Source organism: Pteropus medius, unplaced genomic scaffold (assembly GCF_902729225.1).
Source record: "Pteropus medius unplaced genomic scaffold, Ma_sr-lr_union100, whole genome shotgun sequence".
NCBI lineage: Eukaryota > Metazoa > Chordata > Mammalia > Chiroptera > Pteropodidae > Pteropus > Pteropus medius.
The window spans coordinates 5,600,566-5,626,462 of record NW_024355205.1 but is presented as its reverse complement, the minus strand read 5'-3'; the positions used below and the strand labels follow the sequence as shown (position 1 = coordinate 5,626,462).

The following is a 25,897-nucleotide window of genomic DNA, read 5'->3' as shown; positions in this document are numbered from 1 at the left end:
TGCATACTGTTTTCTGTCCTCCACAATATTTCTGAGAAGAATGACTAAATGAGCTCTTTGAAGAAATGATATGGTTAAGTTACATAATCACCTTTCCTGGTAATAGTCAAAAGATAAGTAGCAGGAAGAGAAACTTGAGGCTTCAATTTGTTAACTGACTTCAATTATTTTGATTAGGGTTATTCAACTGTGCTTCGAACACTAACATCAGGTTCAGCTACTTTTGCTGTAGAACTATCTCATTATCAAGCCATGAACCCTCAAGACCAAAGCACACTGCTCAACCGGAGAAGTGGCTTGACCTAAGTGCTTCAGGTCCTTGGAGAGAAAGGAGTACCTGTCTACTTTTTCAGTAAGAACAGTTTTTATTGCTTTATTTACTGGACAAATACTGTTGCAATACATTCGAAGAACTGGATAAAAGATGTAACTTTAAACTGACAGTGGCACTGGAGCTGCCCTTTCTATAATGAGAAATGTGCTTTGATGTTGAAAGTTAATGTACCTGAACTATATGTGTAGAGATGACGTTATTACTGTCAGTAAAGACTCCACCCTTTGGAATATATTAAGTGATATCACCAAGTTTGTTTTTTTTAAGCTTCTCTCACAAGAAAGCTGCCAGTCTTCCATATGTAATGTATAAGACAGAAGTTCAACCAATACAAAGCTATAGTTTATTCAAAAACAATGTACCAAATTTTAATTTGCATGATTTCAAAACCAAGTTGATGGATTGCAGTGGGCTTTTTTCTCCTCCAAGTTTTGGCTCATTTTAACATTTTGTTCTCATGGTCACAATATCCAGTAAAAAGAGGTTCTGCAGCTATTTTACGTCTGTAGAACAGATAAAGTATGAAAAAGAGATGTTTTAGAATGCTATAATTCATCTCCATCTTAAACAACTTAGTAGCTTAAATTAGAATCACTAAACAGCATTAATTATTGAAAAAGATTGTTAAAGTGATTCAAGATAGAGGTCTAAGTTATACCAAAATTTAACCTATCTATAAAAGGTGTCAATCTAAATATATCTTATTTGGGTATTATTCTCTTACCTACAAGAAATAGTTCCTAATTTCTTCTAATTAAATCACTACTTCTTACGTGACATAAATTTGTTTATAGCCAAAAAAAAAAAAAAAAAAAAAAACCCCAAGAAGTTAGATAACAATAACTTTAAAAATCACCCTGGACTTAATAGTATCCTAGCTTGAAAAAGATTTCTTACCTGACCATTCTGCAGCGGTGAATTTTTAGTCTTTCGTAGGCATTATCTATATTTATGATCTCTTTCTGACTCCATAGTCTCTCACCAACAGCACTTGCCCGAGGCCTAAAATTTAAACCACATGTCCTCCAAAGCAGTTTAATGTTTTCTTAAATTAAGTATCTAAATCATATGCTTGGGGAAATTCCTAATGCTCTCCCACTTGGATGGAGAAGGAAAACTAAGGCACCTTAATTCAAATGTTATCACTTAAATTCCATACCATAGTCTTGGAGTGAGGTTAGTTGCATCCACATATTCTCCCCATAGACAAGCTTCTCCACCCATGACAAGTTGTTGCTGTTCCTGAGAACCTACATTAAAATCATTGAATTGATATATAAGTAGGTGCAGCTTAAGGCTTATATCCAGAAGCAATAATGACTTCTTCTATCTTTATCCTGGGACAGCATTTCTCTCTTATAGTCAGCAGGACCTTGGTAATGGCACAAAAAAAGGTGGCAAACTTTATTCCCACCTCTGAACCTGTAGTTCACATGTCAACTAATGTAGTGGGTCAGTGTTAAGATACTATTTTATATTGGTTTTATGCAAACTGATTTGGACACCAGAAACATTTTTTTCCCCTGGCTGTCTATGAATAATGTGCCAGGGAATATAAGTTGGAACACTAGTGACCACCACTCCTACCTTTAATATTTATCTCTTGATATTAAAAGAGATGAAGTACCTAATACTTTGTTTTACAGTACTTATGACTTTCTCAGAAAATGCTTTCTAAATAGTTATGTCAACTCCTAATAGACCTATAGCTTTGAAACTTTTATTAAACAGAAATTTTATATTTAACTGTGGTATATAAAACTAGACAGAGTAGAACTGTTCTAAACAAAGAAGGTCGGAGAGCCCGAAGCCCCACCACTCAGACATCCCTGCTCACTACCTGCCTCCCCAAGAGATGCCTCTTCCTCGGAACCCTATGACTACACTGCCTGAAATCCACTAAACGAGATTATCGCCTTGCTTAGAGAGGCAGTTCAGAAGAGATGCAAGGTAAATGCAGACATCTTTAAGATAGAGAGAGTAACAAGAAATGGAGAGAAAATCTAAGGGAATCTACTTTTGAAGTTGTTTTATTTAGGTAAGGATTTGGTTTCTTTCACAAAGTTCAAAAATGATACTGAGGCCTTTTTAAGTAAACACAAATAAAATCAAGGATCAAACATAAAAGGAGGATAATAATAGGTAATATCTAAGTAAGGATTTCCTGGTGGGAGGATAGGGAAGAACATCAAGGTAATGATGGTTGCTTCACTTACCACCAAAATCAAGAGGTTCCACGGTATAGTAGGTTATCCAATCTTGACCATAACTGATCAAGTCTAAGTACCAAGGAGCAGAAAGGATTACAGGGAATCCAGCTGCTGTGATTACGCGTAGTTTTTGAACATATGTTTCCTGTTGCCATATTTGAAATACAGTGCCTTGTTGAAGCTATTAAAGTTAAAAATTGCAATATATAATATTAGGTCTAGCAAATACAGCAGATGAAATTAAAAGTCTAAGACGCATAACTAGAAAAAGAACTTTAAGATCCTTGAAAAAGCTTATCTGTCTTCTTTCCCCTTCCCTCTCAAAGTTAGTGCCGGATGCTATTCCTTATAAGACTTAGAAGTTTCTTTGAACTGCAGGTTGGATGTTTAACGTTTACCTATTTATGACAAATATAAGTGTAACGAACCAAGGCTTTAGTCTCATTTCTGCCACACTCTTTTACTCACTTCGAAACTATAGGGATGTCACCAACCCTTCTGGAAAGGTAATACTGGACTTGCAAATTCTCAGTTGCCCCAAAGCAAAATAAAGAATTCTGTGTTAGATGTCGTTTAAAATAAAAAATGTACGTTGACAATTTTACTTAAGAATAAGTCTTGATTGCTGTTAAGGTAGTTTTATCTGTTCTGCCCTTTCCTGAAAAAAAGGGACTTTCTTCAAAGTATTCAGTTTGTGATTAATAATGAGATGGCAGAGAGGAGGGGAGGGAAGAGAAAGAGACACTAAAGAATATAAGTAAATGGAAGAAAAGAAAAAAAAAATACCATTAACATTGGCCTCAGTCTACAGCTATTGCCTACAAAAGTTTAAATCGAAAGGAATTAATTTCCCCATAACATCGGGAACACTTCATTAGGGTTCCTTCTATCCATGTTAGTTATCAAAATCAAATGCAGTCTTTACACATCTCACCTTCTCTGCATTATCAAAAACCTCTTGCCAGACTATGGATCCTTTCTTTGAGGCTGAAATAATATCCAAAAGCCTACCATTGAAAAAAAATAAGTTATTTTAGATCGTAAGCTTAATATGTTTAAAGCATACACATTTTCTACCAAGGACTGCAGTGTTGAGAGCTGTCTTTCAATATAGCACAGAATTATAGCTGAACCTTCTTTCTAGGACATGGCTCAGAAGCTGTCACAGCAGAGGGGTTTAATAGTCATTCACTGAGTGAATAACCTAAGCATGCCCCCAATAGTTGCAACTCATAGGGGAGTGGACAAACCGCAATATCTGGTAATTTCTTAAGTATCTTAGAATAAAAGAAACTATAATCTAGCCTGTAATGTCACCTAAATAACATTAAACAATTGCTGATAATCAGTCTACAAATATTTCCTGATATTTAGACAATGCCAAGTGCTCTGCAGGATAAAAAATTAGACTGTCTCACATAAAAAGCTTAATAGAAAAGGCTGGAATCTGGGCTTGCCCACTGTAGGAGTTGGCAAACTGTAGCCTGCAGTCTGTTTTTGTATGGCTCATGAGCTGAGACTTGTTTGTATATCTGTAAAGCATTATTTAAAAAATAGGAATACACAACCAGATGTGGCCCAAAAACCTAAAACGTTTACTAGCTAGCCCTTTATGGAAAAAGTTAACTGATCACTAGTATAGAATAGCACCGTCCAGTAGAACTTCTGCAATGATGGAAATGTTCTGTATATGCCCTTTCTAATATGGGAGCCACTAACCTCAGCCAGCTACTGAACACTTGAAATATGGCTAATGTGACCAAGGAACTGAATTTTTAATTTTCTTCTATTAATTTAAATATAAACAGCCACATGTGACTATGGCTACCATATTGGACAAAGCAGGTAGCAAGTAAAAGAAATGCTCCTGGAGTTGACAAAGGGAATGAATTACAGGGGCTGGATGATGATGAAGACTTTGCAGGGTAGCCAGGGCCTTGAGCTGAGTCCCTAGAACATGTGACTGCTGTCCTATATTTCAACAGTTATTGCAAAAGGCTTAGATTCACCATGTTACTGATTTGAAGAAAGCAGTGGATATCGCTTCCTTTGATTTCTCATCTGCACTGTTACACAAAGTATGCAACATCTACACTTTGGCAAGGGATAGAGAGCAAATGAAAAACTAACACAGTACTAGTAATAGCTAAAACTTTTACAAAATACATTAATAAAATAAAAACACAAGTAGGCTTTCAAGTAACTTACTTTCGAATATAGAAAGATTCTAGTTTAGTAAAATTACTGCCAAAGCCTTTCTGCTTCATGAAATACTTTATATCTGGATTGGATCGCCTTAAAAAAAAAAAATTAAAATGTTATTACAAGTTTGATATGCCCAATATATTTAAAGCAGCCTATATCCTTAACATCATTTGTGCCTATTTAAAACTATTAAAGTTTGTAGAGAGTAAAATAAGCCTAAAAACTTAATTATGAGTTATCTTAGTTTACCATTGCAAATAGTTTTTTCCAGAAGCCGATTTCTTGTAAAAATAACTTTCCCTACCTCCCGCCTCTCCCTCCATGTAAGGCTATTTGCAAAGAGGATTTTTATTTGAAAAATCTCCTCCAATTAATTATGGCCCTCTTTCACTAAAGCTGTTCTCATTCACTATAGTCTTTTTTTTTTTAATCTCTATTTTCTTCTGCATCTTGATTCTCCTTCCTAAAGCTTTTACTTTCTCATACCACCAAATGTACATTCTACAAAAATCCGTCATTAGGAATTGTGTTGCCAAGTTAAAACCATGCAAGCAGAGAAATTACCCCAAATCTTCCCTTTTTACTTGGAGACCTTTAAACTTACTTCAAATGCAATGGTTAAAAAAAAAAGTAAGCGTTTTAAAGAATTGTCATACCAACAAGTAAAGTCCACTTCATCTCCTCCTAAATGAATGAATTGATCAGGAAATACCATGCTAATTTCTTTGAAAAATTTAGACAGGAAGCTGTAAGTTGTATTCACAATAGGGTTTATAGGTCCAAAAGTCCCAGACTGATGTGTATAGTAACATGGAGTCAGGAGATCTTTCTGACCTGGAAGAAACATGAAATTCGCTTCTTACTAAAGTATTTTAATCACAAAATCATGGCTTTGCACATAATGACACTACTTTATTTTGTTGAAGCTGTAAGATATTATACATAAAAAGATAAGCATGTTTACTAAGAGTTACTGTGGGAATTTCTTCCAAATAAAATGTGGGAGGATTGTTTCCTGTATCCTACCCCTGTACCTCTTTCTCCTTCCATCAGCCTGAGATTTTATCCACTTCAAATATTATCTTGACTGTTAATGACTCCCAAACATTCAACTCACCCTAACCGTTTTTCTTGAGCTTCAACCCATATTTCAAATTCCTTGCTGAATACAATTAGATATCTTAGCTGCAATCTAACTTCAAATGCAATCTAACAAAAACCAAATTCTCTGTACTCTAAGCTCCTTCTGTAGCTTCTCTTGATTCCTTGTTTTTCTTTTGTATCCTGTTAAGTGTACCACCATCCTTTAGTCTATAACTCTTTCCTTTCCTCCCAAAGTCAATCAATTGCCAAGTCCTATGGCTTATATTTCCAAAATGTCTTTGTTCTGTACATTATTTCCCATTTCTGTTATCACCATTCTGGTCTAGAATTTCAATCTCTTTCCCCTTTCCATCTGTCATTTTCACATAGGTTTTCTTGACATTGGGCTCTATCATGTCACTCTTCTGCTCTAGCTTTCATTGGTTTCCTTGTGTCCTCATGAAGCCCACATTCTTCACTGAAGGCCCTCTACATTGTACTTTTCCAGACTTATTTCCCACTCCGTGTCTTCCCTAATGTTTACTGAACAATTATAAATGGTAGGTGCTGTGCTATGTGCTTTACATTCATTACTTAATCCTCCAAAAAAATTAAATGATAGCTACTGCTAACATCCCCATTTTAGAAGTGGGGAAACTAAAGATGAGTTCTGTAACTTGCCCAAGGTCACTCCATTTATAAATGGCAGAAGATTCAAACCCAGGCAGTCTGGCTCCAGAGCCAGCCCTTAACCACTGTATGGTGCCTCCTACTCTGCCGCACTATACTCCAGCTATTATTTAGACTTTCCTCATGTTATTTCCTCTATTAGAAATATGAACATATTCTTTGTTCTCTCAAAAGGATTTTAAGTATTACATCATCCATGAAGCCGTTTCTTGAATTCACTTATGTTCTACTTGTCGTAATCATTTTTTGCTTTCCTTTATTCCTTGTTTTTATACTTCAGGCAGTGCTAGACACAGTGACTTGCTCACATTAGACACATAATAGTTATTGAATTATACCTGTTAACAGTGCTACCCTTTATGTAAATCACAATTAAGAACAAAATAAGCAAACACCAAGTCATAAAATAAGAGGTGCAGGACCTCAGATGGTCACTATCTGTGACTCATAAAACACTTACCTTTTCCCCAAGACTGTGTGTGTCCAGGGGTATCAAACTCTGGTATGACTCGAATCCCTCGTAATCGGGCATATTCAATCACCGTACGGACATTGTTTGGTGTATAAACATGAGAAAAAGAATAGCTTCCCTGTAAACACCACACTTATTAATATCAAATTATACAAAATGGATTTGGTCCTGAAAACTGTTAACAGTTCTGTTTGTACTTTGATATCTCATAGCTGATTTTTTCCATTATCACAATGTATTAAATAGTCCCATGTGATGCTGGATGACGCATTTAAATTATATGTTTACTGTATCTTATCAATAAGTTCTTGGCACACTTTTGGTTAATTCCAGAGTTACTGATAAAAAACCATCTATCTCTGCCAGCCCCTCTTGTTTCAGAAACATTTACCATCATGTTTCAGCCTCATGTAACCATACAACAAAAGAGAAATAAAACGTTTGACTCCAAAGTTTTGAAACTTCTGAAAACTGAACTACATAGCTCTTGTTGGTTTTAGAATCAAAATTCATACATTATTACAAAGCATAACAATTGTCTTTCAGTCATTTTAATTACTATCCACTTTAAAAATTCTATCAGAGACACTCTGATAAGTGACTATATACATATATTTTTTAAGGTTACCCTCAGACCTTTATAGGTCACTTGAAAAATTAGAACTCAGTATTGGTTGTAACTAAAGATATAAGGTCCATTAAAGATGTTACTATAGCACATTTCTTAAGGTATAAATATAATATATAAATATATATAATATATAAATGCTCAACTCCCAAAAGTAGTCTTGCCCCACCCCCAAATCAAATTTGTATCTAGTCATGATTAGCTCTAATTACCAATTTATAGTACATACACAGAACAGAAGAACATGTTAATTGACACCACAGAAATGCAATTAGCAAAACCCAGACTGAGAAACTGCAGGACAAATGACATAACTTCTTCAACAAAATAACAAATTATAAGGAAAAAAAAAAGAGATGGGCAGGGGTGGGCACCTATAGATCAAAAGAATTAAAAGACATATGAACTGACCACAATATATTGACTTTATTTGCATCTCAATGCAAATTAAAAAAAAAAGGCTTTCGGGAAACTTGAGTAATGACTGGTTATCTGTATTTTTGTTAATTTTTTAGCTCTGATAATGTTTTATGTTTTTTTTAAACAAGACTTTTTACAAATAATTTCTGGGATTTGCTTCAAAGTAATGGTTCTATAAGATTGGCCATTTATTGACCATTGAAGCTGGGGGATAAGGACATGGGAATTCATTAAATTCTACTTCTATGCATGTTTAAAATTTCCCATAATAAAAAAGAGAGCAAAAGCAAACAAAAAGAATGCTGCTAGCATTTCAGCCTATACTACATCGTAACATTGGAGAAAGCTTTGGAATTGCGACCAGAGGATGAAATTTTGAGTCCTGGCTTTGCCCGTGCCTACCTGCAGCTTTGGACGAGGCATATAATTTCTCCGGATGTCAGCTACTATCTTTGTATTATAGGGGGATTAAAGTAGATGATATTGAGGCTCACTCCCAGCTCCACTGGTCTATAATTCAATCAATTTGAACACTTCTGCAGCTGCCATTATTTTCTAAGGAGCCCTTGTTTCTAAAATTCCTTCATGTAGTTTTTCAGAGAGAAAAACAGCCTTTACAGAAGTCAAAATAATTCTGTTTAAAATGAATATACAGTTGGACTACCTGATAATTACTTAAATTTACATAAATCATGAATATTTCAGGTCTCCTGCATTCATTAAGTTTTTAAAATTTTATTTATATAGCCCCTAGAGACTGTTTACATTTATAACATAATTATAAAAACAGGAGTTTTATTGCTCTAAAGTGCTAAGCCAGAGCCTATTAAAAAACATTTAAAAACACAAATATCTAACTTTTACACTTTAATTATATCCATAAGAAGAAACATTTAAGCTGCAAACTTCTAATGAAGCTACCAAAAATGCTGTAGACAGACTACAATAACATGAATTACTCACTTTATTGCTCAACTCCGGAAAAGTGATGCTCTGATATGGGAAAGACTGGTCATCAACTATGTGCCAGTGGAGAACATTAAACTTATTAAAAGCCATGGCATCCTGCAAGCAAACATGTTAAAATATTAAATACCACAGATATAATACACAATCCATTTACATAGCTACATTCGGGATTGTTTCCAACGTGACTGCTTTTTTTTGAAAAGAAAGAATGTAGAAAAAAATATGAATTCTTTGTCTTATACACTTTGCATGGCATGTCACTTTTTGAAAAGCCTATACAGAATTTGTATTCTAAATAGTGAGTTATAACTTAGCTCTATGGGAAGAGAGCAAGCTTATAGATTCCCAGTAAATATCTGGGAATACTTACTGAATGGAAAATAGTTCTTGGCTGCTACTGCTTACTGAGGAAAAAGGGGCATTCATTAAAATGGCTTGTAATTCCCACAGTTCTGAGATTTGAGTGCCAACTCTTTTAGAAATGAAAGAAATATCGTACAAATGCAGTACAATTCCATTCAAAACTCCCATAAGTTTTGGGGGAAACTAACATTGATTTTAAGTTTATTCTGGAGGAATTAACAATATTTATATAAAATATAAGCAGACTATTTGAAAAAGATAAAAAATAACGGGGGAGATTTGCCCTATCAGATAATCAAAACTTAAATCCTCCCTGTTCCTTCATCAAGGCTGAAGGGATTTGCTGATGCATTTAAGAAATAGCTTACACACAAGGGAACTGTGCAAAGAAGTAAATATATTGAGGATTTGCATTGTCAGAGAAGGGAGTTCTTCATGGTTTTAATAAAGATCAGGGGATGGCAAACTTTTTACATAAAGCACTAGGTAGTAAATATTTTGGTTTTGTGAGCATACAGTTTCTGTCATTTTAAACTGTTGATTCTGTACTTGCCCAAGAAGATAGATTGCTAAATAGGACAGGCTGAGAGTTCAGAAACCAACTTGTGTATTTATAGAATTTAGTATTTGCTATTCATGGTATTAATTGAAAGCAGTAGGGTAAGTTATAGATTGCTCAAAAATGATGTCAAGTCTACAGGCTAACCATTCAGAAAAAAAATCAATCACCTAAGTACACTAAAATAAATTCTAACAATCAAGAATAGGAAAATATATAATATTAAAAAAAATTTGAGAGGCTATTTTTATATTTATACCCTTTGTTTGAGGCCTTTGTTAGCATACATCCCAAGGTCAAAAACAATAAAAGACGAAATCAAAAGATAATCATAAAAAATTTAAAACTTCTACAGGCAAAAGACACTATACTATAAACATAGTAAATTTAGAAAACATCACAACAATATATGATAGATAAGTGTATAACATAAATACAAGCAAATATAAAAGTATCACAACATCTACAAATAAAACATTAAAGAGCTTTTAAATCAACAAGGAATTAATAAGATATAGATGAAAAGATAGGCATTGAAAAAGTTTGCAATATAAAAAATACGAATAGCTAATAAAGTCTCATATCCACTAAAAATCAAAGAAGTGCAAATTAAAACAAAGGATACACTTTATCACCAAATTAGCAAAGAATATAGCAAAGGTATGCCCCCCGCACTGCTGGCCAAGCATACACTGGTATGACCTCTAGAAGGCAATCTGACAGTATGTACTAAAAGTTAAAATGTACCAAAAGATAAAATATACACAGCTTTAAGCCCAGAGATTCACTTCTAAGAATTTATCCTCAGGAAATAATCCTGACAATCATACAAATATAAGAATGCTCCCTTGGCAGTACTTTTTGTGATAATATTAGCCTAGATGTCCATAAGTGGGAGACTGGTTAAATATGTATCATGGTTTATATAAAAATGGAACGTTCAAATGTTTACAAAGATAATATAGACCTTATATAATAGTCTCATTAAAAAAGTCTGTAATAGTTTTTTTAAGATCACACAAGTGCAATCCTATTTAAGTTTAAAAAAGTGATGTTATGTTAATATATTCATTTTTCTCCCCAAAATCCCTGACCATATCTTTCCCTATTTAAGGAATTCAGGTCCTATGTGGTCAATAATGTTTTAATATTGTTTTAAATTTTATTTTATATTAGTTTCAGGTGTATAGCACAATGGTTAGACACTTATATAATTTACAAAGTGATTCCCCCAATTAGTCTTAGTCCCCACCTGGCACTATACATAGTTACTACAGTATTATTGATTATATTCCCTATGCTGTATGTACTCCACATCCCTGTGACTGTTTTGTAACTACTAATTTATACTTCTTAATCCTTTTACCTTTTTCACCCAGCCACCCAACCCTGCTCCCATCTGGCAATCACCAGTTTGTTCTCTGTATCTATGAGTCTGTTTTTGTTGTTTGTTCATTTATTCTGTTCCTTAGATTCCATATATAAGTGAAATCATATGGTATTTGTCTTTCTCTGTCTGACTTATTTCACTTAGCATAATATCCTCTAGGTCCATTGTTGCAAATGGTAAGACTTCATTTTTTGGCATGGCTAAGTAGTATTCCATTGTATATATGCTCCACTTCTTTATCCAGTCATCTATTGATGGGCACTTAGGCTGCTTTCATATCTTGGCTATTGTAAATAGCACTGCAGAGAACATAGGGGTGCAGATATTATTTTCGAGTTAGTGTTTTGGTTTTCTTTGGATAGATACCCAGAAGTACAGTTGCTGGGTCATAAGGCAGTTCTATTTTTAATTTTTTGAGGAACCTCCAAACTGTTCCACAGTGGCTGTACCAATTTGCAGTCCCACCAACAATAAACAAGTGTGAGGTGATATCTAATTGTGGTTTTAATTTGTATTTCTCTGATCGTGACATTGAGCATCTTTTCATATGTCTGTTGGTATCTGTATGTCTCTTTGGAGAAATATCTAATCAGGTCCTCTGCACATTTTTTAATTGGTTTTTTTTTTTTGCTGTTGACTTATATGAGTTCTTTATAAACTTTGGATGTTAACCGCTTATCAGCTGTATCATAGGCAAATATCTTCTATTCAGTAGGTTATCTTTTTATTTTGTTGGTTTCCTTCACTGTGCAAAAACTTTTAGTTTGATGTAGTCCTATTTGTCTATTTTTTCTTTTGTTTCCCTTGCCAGAGGAAATAAAAAAATATATCAGACAAAGTATTATTAAGAGCAGTGTCAGATAGTTTACTGCCTATGTTTTCTTTTAGGAGCTTAACGGTTTCAGGTCTTACATTTAAGTCTTTAATCCATTTTGAGTTTATTCTTGTATATGGTATAAGATCATTTTTTAAGTCTAAAATGAGATACGGGGACATAAAAATTTATGTTGATCTTTGGTAAATGAAATTATGGGATTATTACCTATTTTATTAATATCTACAGTATGTGAAGTTTTTACACTAAACATTTTTTTCATAAAAATGACAATAATGCCTTGGAGAAAAAAATTCAGGGTATTAATGTAAATGTAAAAATTATCTTTTATAATATGGTGTGTTCATAAACGATCAAGTGAGGGGCAGAAAACCTCCCCACCAATACAAATTGGCAGTGATGGTAAGGATGAACCAATAAAAAATCCAGGAGAAAATCATTATTGTCAGACTTGCCCCAAGCTTTTACCAGCTGAGGTTCCATGTTCCTTTAGAACAATTCTCTAGGTATAAAGCAGCTCCTGGACTTTCCACTATAAAAAAAAGTAGAGGTCATAAAATTAAAAGACAATAACTAGAGGTACAGTGACCACATATTCCTAACCAAAAGTCTGGATCCATGATTTAGCAAATGAGAGTGTACATAGAGGCTAGTGGACAGTATTGAAACTGTGTCTTTCTCTTAATCCTGGCTAAGCTTGTTAACTCCCCAACCCCGCCCCCATGAAAATAGGGTGATTCCCTAGGGGAGCCTCTACTCAGCTGAGGAACTATACTTCACAAGGGAGGGAGGAAGAAAGCCCAATGCTTATACTTAGCACATGAAAAATGAATCCCCCATTCTAGCCTGTATAATAACATAAGTAACCAATGTAAAGTAATGCCATAAAAGGATACATCTTCAGAACAGACAACAGATTAAAATAAAATAATTACCTACCAGAGTTTGAAGAATACTCTTAACTGGCAGGTAGTGTCTGGCTGTATCAATTAAAATTCCTCTATGAGGAAACCTTGGAGAATCACTGATGTTGGATTCATTGATGCTGAACTATAAGACAAAAGAAATTTTGATTTATTTTTGAAGTTTCTCTTGACCTGAGTTCAGTGAAGACTACATCTATGTATGCAAGTATTGGATAAAAGTGTGAAATTTACGTTTACCAGCTAAGATAAATACATGGTGAGAAGAAACCTTCAGGTAGCAAATAAATATCTAAAAAGCTTACATTTTTCTTACAGTAATATGTCTATTCAGCAATGTTAGTAATATATGATAATCATACTTACAGCCCCATTAGAATCTTGATAAATTAACTGGCTAAAGGTCTCTAAACCTAGGGAAAGTAAAATTTATATTTTATTGCATAATTTATAAAATAACAAATTGAGACAGTAAAAGAACCACAGAACCATAACCAGGTAAGGCAAATAAAATTAAAGTGTTGTTATACCTTTATCCTCTAACATATTTTCTAAAATCAAAGCTTAATTTTCAAAAAAACCCTGTTGCTATTAATAAAAATACTTTACTTCATTGTACTCATACCCTGAGTTTTGTATGAATGATAAACAAAAGAATAGTGATTTAATATTTGTTGCTAACTTACAGCATTATGAGTAAGCATAATTATGAAAAAATATTATAGGCACTTTGGAAGGTACCTAAACATAAAGATGGCAGAAAGGCTCAAAAAACCACCATGAAACTATAAATAAAGGCCTAACTTACAGTGCTTTACTTGGAGTTGAAAAGACTATCTCCTGAAGATTTTTTTACTCAAGTGGACTGTTCTTTTAAATCACTATTTTACAGGCCAAGTCCCATAACTGGTCTTAAGTTTACCAAAATTCATCATCCTAGCTGACAACTATGTAGCCAGAGAAAATTTTAATAGTTAAAAGTCAGAAATGAGAGAGGAGATATTAAAACTGATAACCAAAGAAATACAAAGGTTCATAAGAGACTACTATAAACAATTACATGTCAGCAAATTTGACAACCTAGAAGAAATGGATAAATTCTTAGAAACATACAACCTACTAAGATTGAATTATTAAGAAATAGAAAATCTAAACAGCAAGTGTTGGCGAGGATGCGAAGAAAAGGGAACCCTCATACATTGTTGGTGGGATTGCAAATTGATACAGCTGCTATGGAAAACAGTATGGAGGTTCCTCAAAAAATTAAAAATGGATATACCTTTTGAACCAGCAATTGCACTTCTGGGAATTTATCCAAAGAAAACCAAAACAATAATTCGTAAAGATCTATGCATTCCAGTATTCATGGCAGTACAATTTACAATAGCCAAGATATGGAAGCAACCCAAATGCCCATTAACAGACAAGAAATTATGGTTCATACATACAATACATATATACAATAGAATATTACTCAGCCATTAAAAAAAAAAAAGAAATCCTACCATTTGCAACAACATGGATGGACCTAGAGGTTATTATGCTGAGTGAAATAAGTCAGGCAGAGAAAGATAAATAACGTATGATTTCACTTATATGCGGTATCTAAGGAACAAAAAGAACAAACTAATCAAAAACAGACTTACAAATAGAGTGGACAATTTGGTGACGGATGGAGGGGAGGGGGGTTGAGAGACTGGGAGAATGGGGTGAAGGGTTAAAGAAGTACAAATTAGTAGTTGATAGTTGGGCACAGGGAGCATGGCAGAGGGAATGCAGTTAGCATTAATATGATGGCTAAGTGGAGGGCCAGGGGAAGGAGGGAGCAATTGGGGGGATCGTTTTATGAACGTTATAGATGTCTAACCAATGTAATGTATACTTGAAACTAATTTAAATAAATAAATTTATTTTTTAAAAAACAAAATCTGAATAGATTGATTACTAGGAAGGAATGAGTAATCAAAAACCCAACAAAAGTCTAGGACCAGAAGGCTTCACTGGTGAATTCTCCAAACATTTAAAGAAGAGTTAATACTAATCATTCTCAAAGTCTCCCACAAAATATAAGGGGAGGAAACACTTCCAAACTCATTTTACAAGGCCAGCATTACCCTACTACCAAAATCATACAAGGACACAAGAAAATTACAGGCTAACATCCCTGCTGAACATAGGTACAAAAATCAACAAAACATTAGGAAACCAAATTCAGTAATACATTAAAAGGATCATACAATATGATCAAGTGAGATTCCAGAGATGCAGGGATGGTACAACATCTGCAAATCAATCAATGTGATACATTAACAAAATGAAGGATAAAAAACCATATGATCATCTCAATAGATGCAGAAAAAGCATTTGACAAAATTCAACATCCAATTAAGATAAAAAAGAAAAATCAACAAAGTGGTTATGGAGGGAACGTACCTTAACAAAATAATCACCATTTATGACAAGCCCACAGCTAACATCATACTCTGGTGAAAAGCTAAAAGCTTTTCCTCTAAGATTGGGAACAAGACAGAGGTGCCCAATCTTGCCACTTTTATTCAACATAGTATTGGAAGTCCTGGTCAATTAGACATAAATGACATAAAAGGCATCTAAATCGGAAAGGAGGAAGTAAAACTGTTACAGTTTGCCAAATGACACATATAGGAAACCCTGAAGACTCCACCAGAAAACTGTTAGAACTAATCAACAAATTCAGTAAAACTGGAGAATACAAAATCAACATATGAAAATCTGTTTCATTTCTATACACGAATGATGAGCTATCAGAGAAATTAAGAAAACAATCCTATTTACAGTTATATCAAAAGGAATAAAATACCTAGGAATAAATTTAACTAAGGAAATGAAAGACTGCTACACTGAAAACTATAAGATATTAATGAAAAAGCTGAAGAAAATACAAATCAATGGAAAGATACTCTGTGCTCATGGATTGGTCCGTATTAATATTGTTAGATGTCCATATTACCCAAAGCCACCTACAATTCAGTGCAATCCCTATCAAAATTCCAGTGGCATTTTTTTCACAGAAATAGAACAAACAGTCCTAAAATTTGTATGGAACAACAAAAGATTTCAAATAGCCAAAGCAATCATGAGAAAGAACAAAGCTGGAGGCATCATGCTTTATGATTTTACACTGTATTACAAAGCTATCATCTAAACAGGTAGTAACATAAAAACAGATGCATAAAGCAATGGAACAGAATAGAGGGCTCAGAAATAAACCCACAGATATATGGTCAATTAATTTGCAGCAAAGGAGCCAAGAATATACAATGGGGAAAGGATAGTCTCTTCAATAAGTGGTGTTGGGAAAATTGTACAGCCACAGGCAAAACAATGACACTGGACCACTCTCTAACACCATACACAAAGTGAACTGAAAATGGATTAAAGATTTGAACTAAGACCTGTAAACCCCCACACACACCCCACACACCATGAATATTCAGCCATAAAAAATGAAAATCTTGCTATTTGCAACATGGATGGACCGTTAGGGCATTTTGCTCAGTGAAATAAGTCAGAAAAAGACAAATATCTCACTTGGATCTGGAATCTTAAAACTGAGCTCATAGTTACAAAGAACAGACTGGCGGTTGCCAGAAGTGGAGGGGGAGTGAAATGGGTAAAGGGTCAAAAAGGTACACTCTTCCAGTTATAAAATAAATGAGTTCTGGTGATATAATGTACATCATGGTGACTATAAATAATACTGTACTGCATACTTGAAAGTTGCTAAGAGTAGATCTTAAAAGTCTCCATCACAAGAAAAACTATAACTATGGTGATGGATGTTAACTGGACTTACTGTGATCATTTCACAATATATACAAATACTGAATCATAATGTTGTATACCTAAAACTAATGTTATATATCAATTATACCTCAAAAAAAAAAACAACAAAAAACAAAGACAGGATATAGGAAAGAAAAAAAGTTCAGTCATTTTTGCTATGCTTTCCCCTTCAAATACAGGCTCATACAGGAGGGATGAATAACTGGAATTTTCTGTTAAGTGGCAATACACTCAGTTATCATTTAGAGCATGTTACTTTGAAAGTCTGATGGTAAACAGAAAATTAAGACTTCTTGGACTTAGAATCTAGTTACTGAATGCTCTAAAAAGTTCTTTATTCTGATGTGGATCAGGTCAAACATCAATAAAGCTCTGTTTTCCCTAACAGACCCCAGACAAGACAGGCAGATCAGAGTAATAAAAACTTAAAATCATATGACATTGTATATAAATGATCTAGATAATGATTATAGTTACATTTGTGGAAAATACCTATGACATTTTCATGTTCTATTTTGAAACAGGATTGTAATCATGCCATTTTTATTATGACTATAAAATGTATGGCATAACAATAATTATTTTATTTCAGACAACCCTCAAACTGAGTGAAATCCAAAGCCATTTTTATTTTTAATTACTATAACTTTGGTTGGTTAGCTCACATTAAAGAAAATTATTCTCCTTTTTTTAAAACCCTATTTGGAAGTCAGTTCAACAATATCTACTTAGAAGAAGAGGAAAAAGAAGCTTCTGAACAGCAAAAGTAAATGTCCCAATGCCCAAACTTTGAAGTTCAGACTCTTAAATTCACAGGAAAAGTCTTTAAGGCTCCTCTCTGCCCACTGCCTCCACTCCAGAGTGTTTCAGCCACTCTTTATTTTTTCATACTGTTCTTATAAACTTGGCTGTTTCTAAGTCCATAGGAATTTTTAATGGGGTAAGGGGTCTCTCCCGTCCTCTGCCACTGTGGTGTGTGCAACTGACTGTTCCTTACCATGTCTTTTCAAAGACCTTCAGGATCAAGCTATTCCTGGCCAAGAAAGAAAATCAGGGTTGTCCCATTCCCCAGTGGATTCAGGTGAAAACTGGTAATAAAATCAGGTATGACTCCCAGAGGAGACGCTGGAGAAGAGCCAAGCTGAGTCTATAAGGAATCTCACATGAGACAGCACAGGTATTTATGCTGCATCAAGGTCATGAGCATCTTACCATATCAAGCTGAAAACATCACTATATGGACAGTTGGGCATGTTTTATTGGGAAAATGATTTTTCTCTTTGTATGCTATTCTAGTAGTCGTCTGGCTCAGTGATAAATATGTGAGAACTTTTGCTTTAATAAACAACCATAAATTAATTAATTAATTAATTAATAGGTGAAGAGAGGTGCTGGCTACTAAAGACAGCAAGAAATGATAGCGAAACAAAATTCCCTAATCAGAGGATGTTGGGGCCATTTATAACTATAATATTACAGTCCCAAGAGCATCGGTGAATTACAACACTGAATGTAGTGACCCTCAAGCATTTTCAAAAAGGTCAAATGATATTTCTCCATGTTATAAATGATATACATTTAATGGAAATCATTTTGGAAATACCCAGTAAACCATTCTGTAAAGTGTCTAAGGAAGCAAAATTTTGCCATTCTTGACTTCTCAAAGCACCAACTAATAATATTTCTTTACTAGAAAAAAAATGAAATTTCAAAGACCTTACCTCGTAATACTCCCCAAACTCTGTTGGCCTTGAGGAAAGCCACTGGTCCTTTCACAAGTAAAGTATCTGTATTGGGGGGAAAAAAAAGTTTCCGTTTGTTAATCCCTCAATGACATACAATACATTTCCTAAACATATAATTGATGTTTCTGACCCATTCTTTTCTCCTGAGCTCCATACCTGTTTCTCCAACTGCCTCCTGTACATCTTGTAGATTCCTTTAACTCCACATGCCCCAAACTGAACTCCCCCTTCTCTCCTGCTCACACGCTTCACCTGCCTGTCTCCTGTGTGCTTCTTCTCTTGAGTCACAGCACCACCCTCTAGCCAGTTGAGTTATTCAAATCAGGAACTTGGGTGTTATCTCCATGATTCCTTTTTCCCTTCCAGGAGAGTTATTTTCTCCAACTGCTCTACAACAGAGTAGGTCCTAATTAAGCTGAGATTTTAAGTCAAATGTACAAACATTCCTCAGTGCCCTCAAATCCTTGGAAACCTCCAGTATCAAATCTCTCACTCCCCATAAGGTCAGAGAGTTATTTCCACTCTTTCCCTTATTCTGTGCTTCTCTACTTGCCCTGCACTCACCTTTCCCCGACAGCATCCTAAAGACTTAAGACTCACTTCCTAACTCACTTTAGTATAATTCAGCTTTGTCCCACTCAATAAAATGTTCACACCCACCTACGAGCTCCAGTTGGTTGATATTGGGCAAAGGGGAGCTAAATCTTTCAATTCTTGAAATCATACACTATCTATGGTGGCCCCAGTAGTCATTTTATTAGTCTTTTAAAGTTTGGGGTGGAGTCAACCACAGATAAAGTAAAGCATCAGATGGTACAGACAGACTGAAACCTAAAGGGTTACTAACTGACTAATGCAGACTTTGCCACAAAAAGACACTCAAGGACTGCAGGTTAATGATTTAATATCCTATCTGGGCTGCACCATCACCCTCCACCACCACCACCATCCAGACTGTCTGTCACAATAGTTGACTGCAGGTAGGAAAAGAGTTTTATCGACAGCCAATTATCATATGACCCTCTCAATGACAGTCTGCCAAGGTAGCCTTTTCCATCAGAAGACCAAGTGATGAGTTAGCTAAAGTCCAGGCTAAGAACAGAATTGTTATTATGACTACAATTTAACCATGATTCCTACCCACCTATATCAAATTCTTAGCTACTTAAATGGCTCCACTGATCACTGTTTAAAAAACATTTTTTGCTATATTATAGTTTTGAGATCAGCACAGAGTCATCTAAATACATTAACATGGTGCATGTTCTTGATGCTAATTATTTTCCAATGAGCTGAGGACTGCCTGATATTTAAAAGGATTCCAATACAACTCAATGCAAAAACTACAAATATAAAGCAGTCAGGAGACTGTGTTTTCTTAATATATGAACACATAAGCTACAGCATTTCAATTTTTATTTCAAAACGAAGTTATTAGTGTTAACAGTGATTACCTCCCTGGTGTGAAATGGGAATGGCATCTTAGACTTCTCAGTTATCCTTTTCTGTTCTTTTGTACTATACTTTTATTTAATGGGTGTACATACAAATAATATCAATATAGTCTCCTTTAAACATATGAAATATTACACAGAAGGCTAAAATCCTCTTCGAGATGCCCACTTGATACCCTCTACTTTCCTCAGAGGAAATATTTATCCGGCTTTTCCTAGGCGTTTTTCATACACATATATAACAAGAAAATATAGTATTGCTTTATGGCTGTTCCTGGGTGTGTGTTGATACATATATATGGTATCTACTGTGCACATTATCATACACTTTGTCCAACTCAGCAGTTTGTCTCGGTAAACCCTTCATGTCTGTTCTTTAAAACTCTGCTTTATTCTTAGCTGTTATACAGTATTCTTTAGTATGGATTGACAAGATATATTTATCCATTCTTCTATTGATGAACATTTAATTTAGTTTCGCTTACAATTCTTCACTATTATAAGCAAATTGCATCAAACATCCTTGATATATGTAATTATTTCTCTACAGTAGAAACGGGCCCACTTCTGGTTCTGAGGGTATGTCATTTTTATTAGTAGATAATGCTGTAACACTTGTCGCTTCCTCTAACATTTCCTCACACTCTGGAACAGTTGCTATCTTGTTTCCATTTGTGTATGTGACTTTTATCATCATCATCATAAACTCGTTTAAAACTTAAAACTAGTTTATCCTTCAACCAGAAAATTTCAGCTTGTCTCCAGAAACTCTCCTTCAGAAGAAGGTTTGCAAAGTTGAATGGAAGATAAACTTTTACTCTCCAGACTCAAATTTCTGTAATGTGTAATATGTCATTGTATTGCCAGCAGCCAACAAAATTCCTTGATAATTTAACGACCATTTTTATCTCAATTCGGGTTGCAAAACCTAATTGATAGAGTGTCTGAGTGCTGTCAAATGAAATCACATGGCTACTTTTGGCAAATTATTCTGTTTCTCTTATAAAAACAGCTATAGAATTGAAAAAGAAATGAAATGATTTTTCAGAGATTATTAAGAAATATCTATACCAAGAGGAAGAAGAGATCTGTACTTAACTGTCTGTGGGGCAGTCTAAGGACAGAGGAGTCACTCTTTTCTCTAAGATATACAGTATCCTTTCTATTTTTACTGCCAACTCAGTTAGCTCTCTACATTAATTTTATATCACTCATGTCCTCACATTGCTCCTCTCTGAATCCTTGGTATTATTCCCAGTCCATACACCAGGTGGAAAAGGCCTGCCCAGTTGTTTATTGCTTCCAAAACGATTTGGTAAAAGCCTTAAAGAACAATGTTTCAGGCAACAACAACAACAAAAATCATAGTAAATGTTGATTATATTGTTGATCAAATGAAATGCCCCCCCCAGAGTTATCTTTGTGTCAGATTTGATTGTAAGTAGAGATCATGGATATAAACACAGATTTGTCTTCAAAAAAAAAGTAAAGAAATGACCTAGATGTCCAAAAATAAGAAATTAGCCAAGTTAGTTGTGGTATATCCATACAGTGATAGAACATTATTCAGCCATCAAAAATGTCTTTCACTAAAAGGAAAAATATTTACTGAAACATGTTTATAATGTATTGTTATGTAAAAAAGCAAAATATAAAACCATATGTACAAAATTAACCCATTTTCATGTCATTGTTTATATTTATACCTATACAAAATATTTAAACTTATTGCTATTTAAAAAATCTGAAATAACAGTGGTTAACAGAGTGCTAGAGTTATGATGGATTTATATCCTCCTCTTCACTTACTGTACTTAAAGATTTTCTACAATGACTATGTATTACTTTTATCATCATACTTTAAAGGTAGTTTAAAAAATAGGAATTATAAGCTCACTGGCCGAGAACTCAATAGTTCATGGCACAGAGACTGCTTTTGGCACTTAAGTTTGTAACAAGCAGCTTTGAATAGGATACATTCATATTACACAGGTACTCACAGGACTCATCTGAAGAGATATTGGGGTAAGTGTCACACTCTGAGTCAAGGACAACTGAGACAAGAAGTTGCTGTAAATCCGTTTCAGTATGAAATTTAGCAGGGCGATGATGCCACTGGTAGAAACCAAAAATATATTCATAATATCTGTGAGAAATAAATTCAAACAAATTTTTAAATCATTGTAGCCAAGTTTTAAATACATAGGTCGTAGTAACATTGTAACTGACCCTTCAACTCCATGTTACCCCATATTAGTCCAACCAGAGGCTCTCACCCCAAACTGTACATTAGAATCGCATCAGTATTTTGAAAATACTGATGTCCAGACCTTCAGAATCAGAATCTCTGAGAGTAGGATCCAGGCATGGAAAATTTAAAAGCTCCCCCCGCCCCGACACACACACACTTCCAAATAACTCATATGAAGTCTCCAATAAGAACCAGTAATCAAACCAATAACAGTAATCCAATCACTTGAGTGTACAAGCCAATTCTGACTAGTGATGTGATGGGGGTGGGGGATAGTAGGAAGTTTCCTACCCTTAGTGAGCCACAAGAAGAATGCTTTCTCTGTATGTGATGCCTGGACCAGCTGTACCCACACTAAAGACTGCAGAGCAGAGATGGAAGAATACGGATTCCCTGATAACCCCTTTAAGCCAATTAGCCAACTAGCCAGAAAATCCTCCCTGCTTTTGGACCACCAGATGTGTGAGATAATGATTTTCATATTGCTTAAGCCAGATTGAATCGGGGTTCCTGTTGCCTTCCAGCAAAATGTCACCAGACCACAGTATTCTCACTAGGGCCCTTGAAAATGTATCTTCTGCTGGTACCTAAATATCAGAGAAAGAGGATATTGGTAAACACCTGAACATGCTAAAAGTTTAGGTAGGCTTCAAAGCAATTGTTTAAATATTTTATAGATTGTGATAAGCCAGAAGACTGTATATGCTACTTAGGTATAAGAACATCTTGTGTTTTTCCAGAGCAATAAAGAGCGGTAGGAAAGTTCCAATGAACTTGGAAGTGTATGGAAGTGAACCAGTGAGGAAGTACAATGGAGGAAGGTGCTGAGGGCCCCTTACATAGGAAAACCCCAACAGATTCAAAAGGAAATTAAGATCACTGAATTGTATGCTTAAAAACGGTTAAGATAGTAATCTTATGTGTATTTTACCACAATTTAAAATTTTTTAAAGGGTAATTGCAGCTACTAGCAGGTCTGAGTTAGGTGCTGGCTTGTCCCCAGTTAGGAAAATCTTGGCCTTGGATATTAAAACTCTAACAGTAAACTCAAAGGGTTCTGAGACAGTGGTGTTCAAGGTGGAGGTGTATCTCATTTTATGATACCTCACTTTACTGAGCTTCACAGATATTGTGTTTTTTACAAATTGAAGGCAAGACTCCACCAGCATAAAGATTACGACTCAATTGTGAGGCTTGCTTTATTGCTGTGGTCTGGAACTGAACCCACAGTATCTCAGGTATGCCACTATCTGGGTTAATTTAACCTTTCAGGAACTGAGGAAGCAAAGCTATTTGTTCGTTAAAAAAAAATGAGTGACTAGCATGTGATGGACCTTGTTCGAGGTGCTGAGGAAGCAGCCGTGAACCAAACAACTCTCTGCCTGCAAAATGCATACTGTTTCAAAGCAGAGTTTATGATAGAAGTGGAGCTCTTCTGAGACAGGAGCCATAGGATTCTGAACAATCTGGGGCCCAGGGTATGTGTGTTCCCAGCTGCCTGAAGCTTTGGATCTACCCCATCATCTAAATCTTTCCTACCTCATCAAGCTTTTACTGAAATAGATACTGCCCCTTCTGAGTTCCCAGAACACTCACCTGAATGCTCTCAGGCTTAGCCACAAGGGCTGTTTTACAACCTGCTTCCTAACAATGCAAGGTATAATTAATAGCTGCCTCACATATGGCATGAATTAGTTAGGCAAATTCCAGATAACTACCTGCACTGCTTTGAAATGCCAAGCCTTGTTTTAAACCATCTCACAGCTGATTCAAGTCCTAGTTATCTAACCATTGTTAACTTAATGTCACCCACGCTTGCCATACTCATGTCTTCAGCATATTATCAAATCCTTGTTTTACTGGTAGTGTGACACAGAATCATTTTTCCACACTGAGTCCCAAAGCAAATAGTGTTTGTTTTTCAAAGATTTCCCAGCTGTGATCTTCCTTTAGATGACCTTCAGATACTTCTTCCTTCCCAATATCCCAAGTTTACTAACCACCTTGGTTTTACTTGTGGACCCTAGCCATTCTGACCTGTTAGCGGGTTCCATACCAAAGCCTCATTAGGGTGCGTGTCTAAAATGAAGGTAATAATATCCATTTAGTTGTACAAAATTGAAGGAGAAAATAAACCGTTTCTATTGTCAACATCCTGGGGTTGGGCCTCTTCAGTGGAAGCCTAATCCCCAGGCCTAGGCTGGGGGCCAGCAGGTGTTAAGCTAGTTTTGCATTTTTTCCACCAGCTGTTTGATGCACTGCAGGTACAATCAAGCTACAAAGCCCACTGGAAACTGACAAAACTCTGGGGGAGGGAAGAGGCAATATAGCCAGGACCTAATTACAATCCTTTAGAGCAGTCTCACCTACACAGGTCTCACAGTCAGAGACGGCATGTGGTTGGCAGTTGAAACATCTCCCCAAGTGCAGTCTGCCTCGTGAGTGATGCAGTTACCAAAGCATGGCTGTGGGCTGCTTCCCCCATAATTCACCGTTCCCCTGAGTTGCTAAAGAACAGAAGTTGGGAGAGCAAGCACATGATGTGCTGGGAAACAAAAAGAAAAGCAGATGCTGAGGTGCACTGCCCATAGCGAAGTAACTAGATGAAAATATCCAACATTTTACATGGAACAGATTTGAGAAGGGGAGTTTTAGGGAGTGCTCCAACCTGAGGACTTTCTGCCATCTGAATTGTTACCAGATTTGGGAAGGAGGGGAAAAGGCCTATAAATGACAACCAACTCTGAGGAATCCCTGGTGCCCAAACTTTAAGCACTCATCCTCTTCCTAAAACTCCCTTCAAATAGGAAGCTGCCATTTCCCTCCCTCCCCACCATTCTCCCCTTCAAAACAAACATGACCACAGATTCTGAGCAACCTACTCCTTCCATTCCGTAACCTGCACGCAAACCAGGGTTCCCGGCTGCCCAGGATGTGTCCTAGGAGGGGAAGGGGAAGAGCTTGGGTGTCATGCCGTGTTTCGAGCCGACTCTGCCATCTTCTACTTGTGACTTCGGTCAAGCAAGTCACTAACCAGCTCGGAGACTGTTTCCTCATCTGTGAAATGGGGACAGCAGCGCCGGCGTGGCTGGGTGGCTGTGCGGGGTGGTAAGAGGCGCTCAGGCGGTTTCCCCGCTACTCCCTCGCCCACGGCGACCTGCCCGGGATCGCCGCGCCGAAGCACTCACCGCCGAAACGCTTCCTGAAGGAGGGCGCAGGAGGGGCCGGCCGTGGAAGAGGGGTCGTGACTGATGTAGAAGTGATCGGGGGAGAGGTGCAGCAGGCGCGGGGACGTCTCCACCGAGAGTGGCATGGGCCACAGAGCCGCGGCCTGCGCGGCGGAGGCGCTGGGAGCCTGCTCGGCCAGCAGCGTCAGCGCCGCCAGCAGCCCGGGCAGCCCCAGCCCGCGCTGCTGCATGGTGCTCGGCCGCTCTCTGCCTGGGTCGGCGCGCGTCTGTCCCCGCCGCCCCTGACTCCCCGGTCAGCCCGGGAGGAGGAAGAGCGGCGGACGCGAGTCACCGAGTCAGCTGACCGCGCGCCC

The 25,897-nt window shown here is 36.2% G+C and overlaps 2 protein-coding genes across 11 annotated transcripts in view; one reads left to right on the top strand and one right to left on the bottom strand.

Moving 5' to 3' along the window:
- GFM2 (GTP dependent ribosome recycling factor mitochondrial 2) overlaps positions 1-25,897 on the top strand; it is a 99,267-nt gene that overhangs the window by 43,495 nt on the left and 29,875 nt on the right. For 6 of the 9 annotated variants that reach the window (XM_039857471.1, XM_039857468.1, XM_039857469.1 and 3 more), the window contains one exon: positions 178-1,129. In XM_039857471.1, coding sequence (XP_039713405.1) covers positions 178-306 — 129 coding nt within the window. In that variant the 3' untranslated portion in view covers positions 307-1,129. Of the gene's footprint in view, positions 1-177; positions 1,130-17,918; positions 20,488-25,897 lie in introns of those variants that run through there. The other 3 variants (XR_005651620.1, XM_039857472.1, XM_039857470.1) reach the window with 2 other exon arrangements.
- On the bottom strand, positions 655-25,897 carry HEXB (hexosaminidase subunit beta). Of its 2 annotated transcripts, XM_039857486.1 has the most exons (14): positions 25,545-25,897; positions 22,106-22,251; positions 18,628-18,693; positions 13,448-13,494; positions 13,098-13,208; positions 9,006-9,107; positions 6,983-7,112; positions 5,406-5,583; positions 4,753-4,839; positions 3,479-3,551; positions 2,551-2,725; positions 1,494-1,584; positions 1,232-1,336; positions 655-837 (listed from the first exon to the last, which is right to left on the bottom strand). In XM_039857486.1, exons 1-14 carry the CDS (start codon positions 25,772-25,774, stop codon positions 771-773), a joined length of 1,608 nt encoding a protein of 535 aa, XP_039713420.1. In that variant the 5' UTR covers positions 25,775-25,897; the 3' UTR covers positions 655-770. The 2 variants fall into 2 exon arrangements, with proteins under 2 accessions (XP_039713420.1, XP_039713421.1); XM_039857487.1 differs by lacking the exons at positions 13,448-13,494; positions 22,106-22,251; positions 25,545-25,897 and having other exon boundaries at positions 18,628-18,646.

Coding starts and splice junctions, on each gene's coding strand:
- HEXB (XM_039857486.1), bottom strand. CDS start 25,774: ATGCAGCAGCGCGGGCTGGGGCTGCCCGGGCTGCTGGCGGCGCTGACG. Junction 13,209..13,447: donor ATCAAGATTCTAATGGGGCT/GTAAGTATGATT, acceptor TTTGTCTTATAG/TTCAGCATCAATGAATCCAA. Junction 3,552..4,752: donor GAATCTTTCTATATTCGAAA/GTAAGTTACTTG, acceptor TTTCAATGGTAG/GCTTTTGGATATTATTTCAG.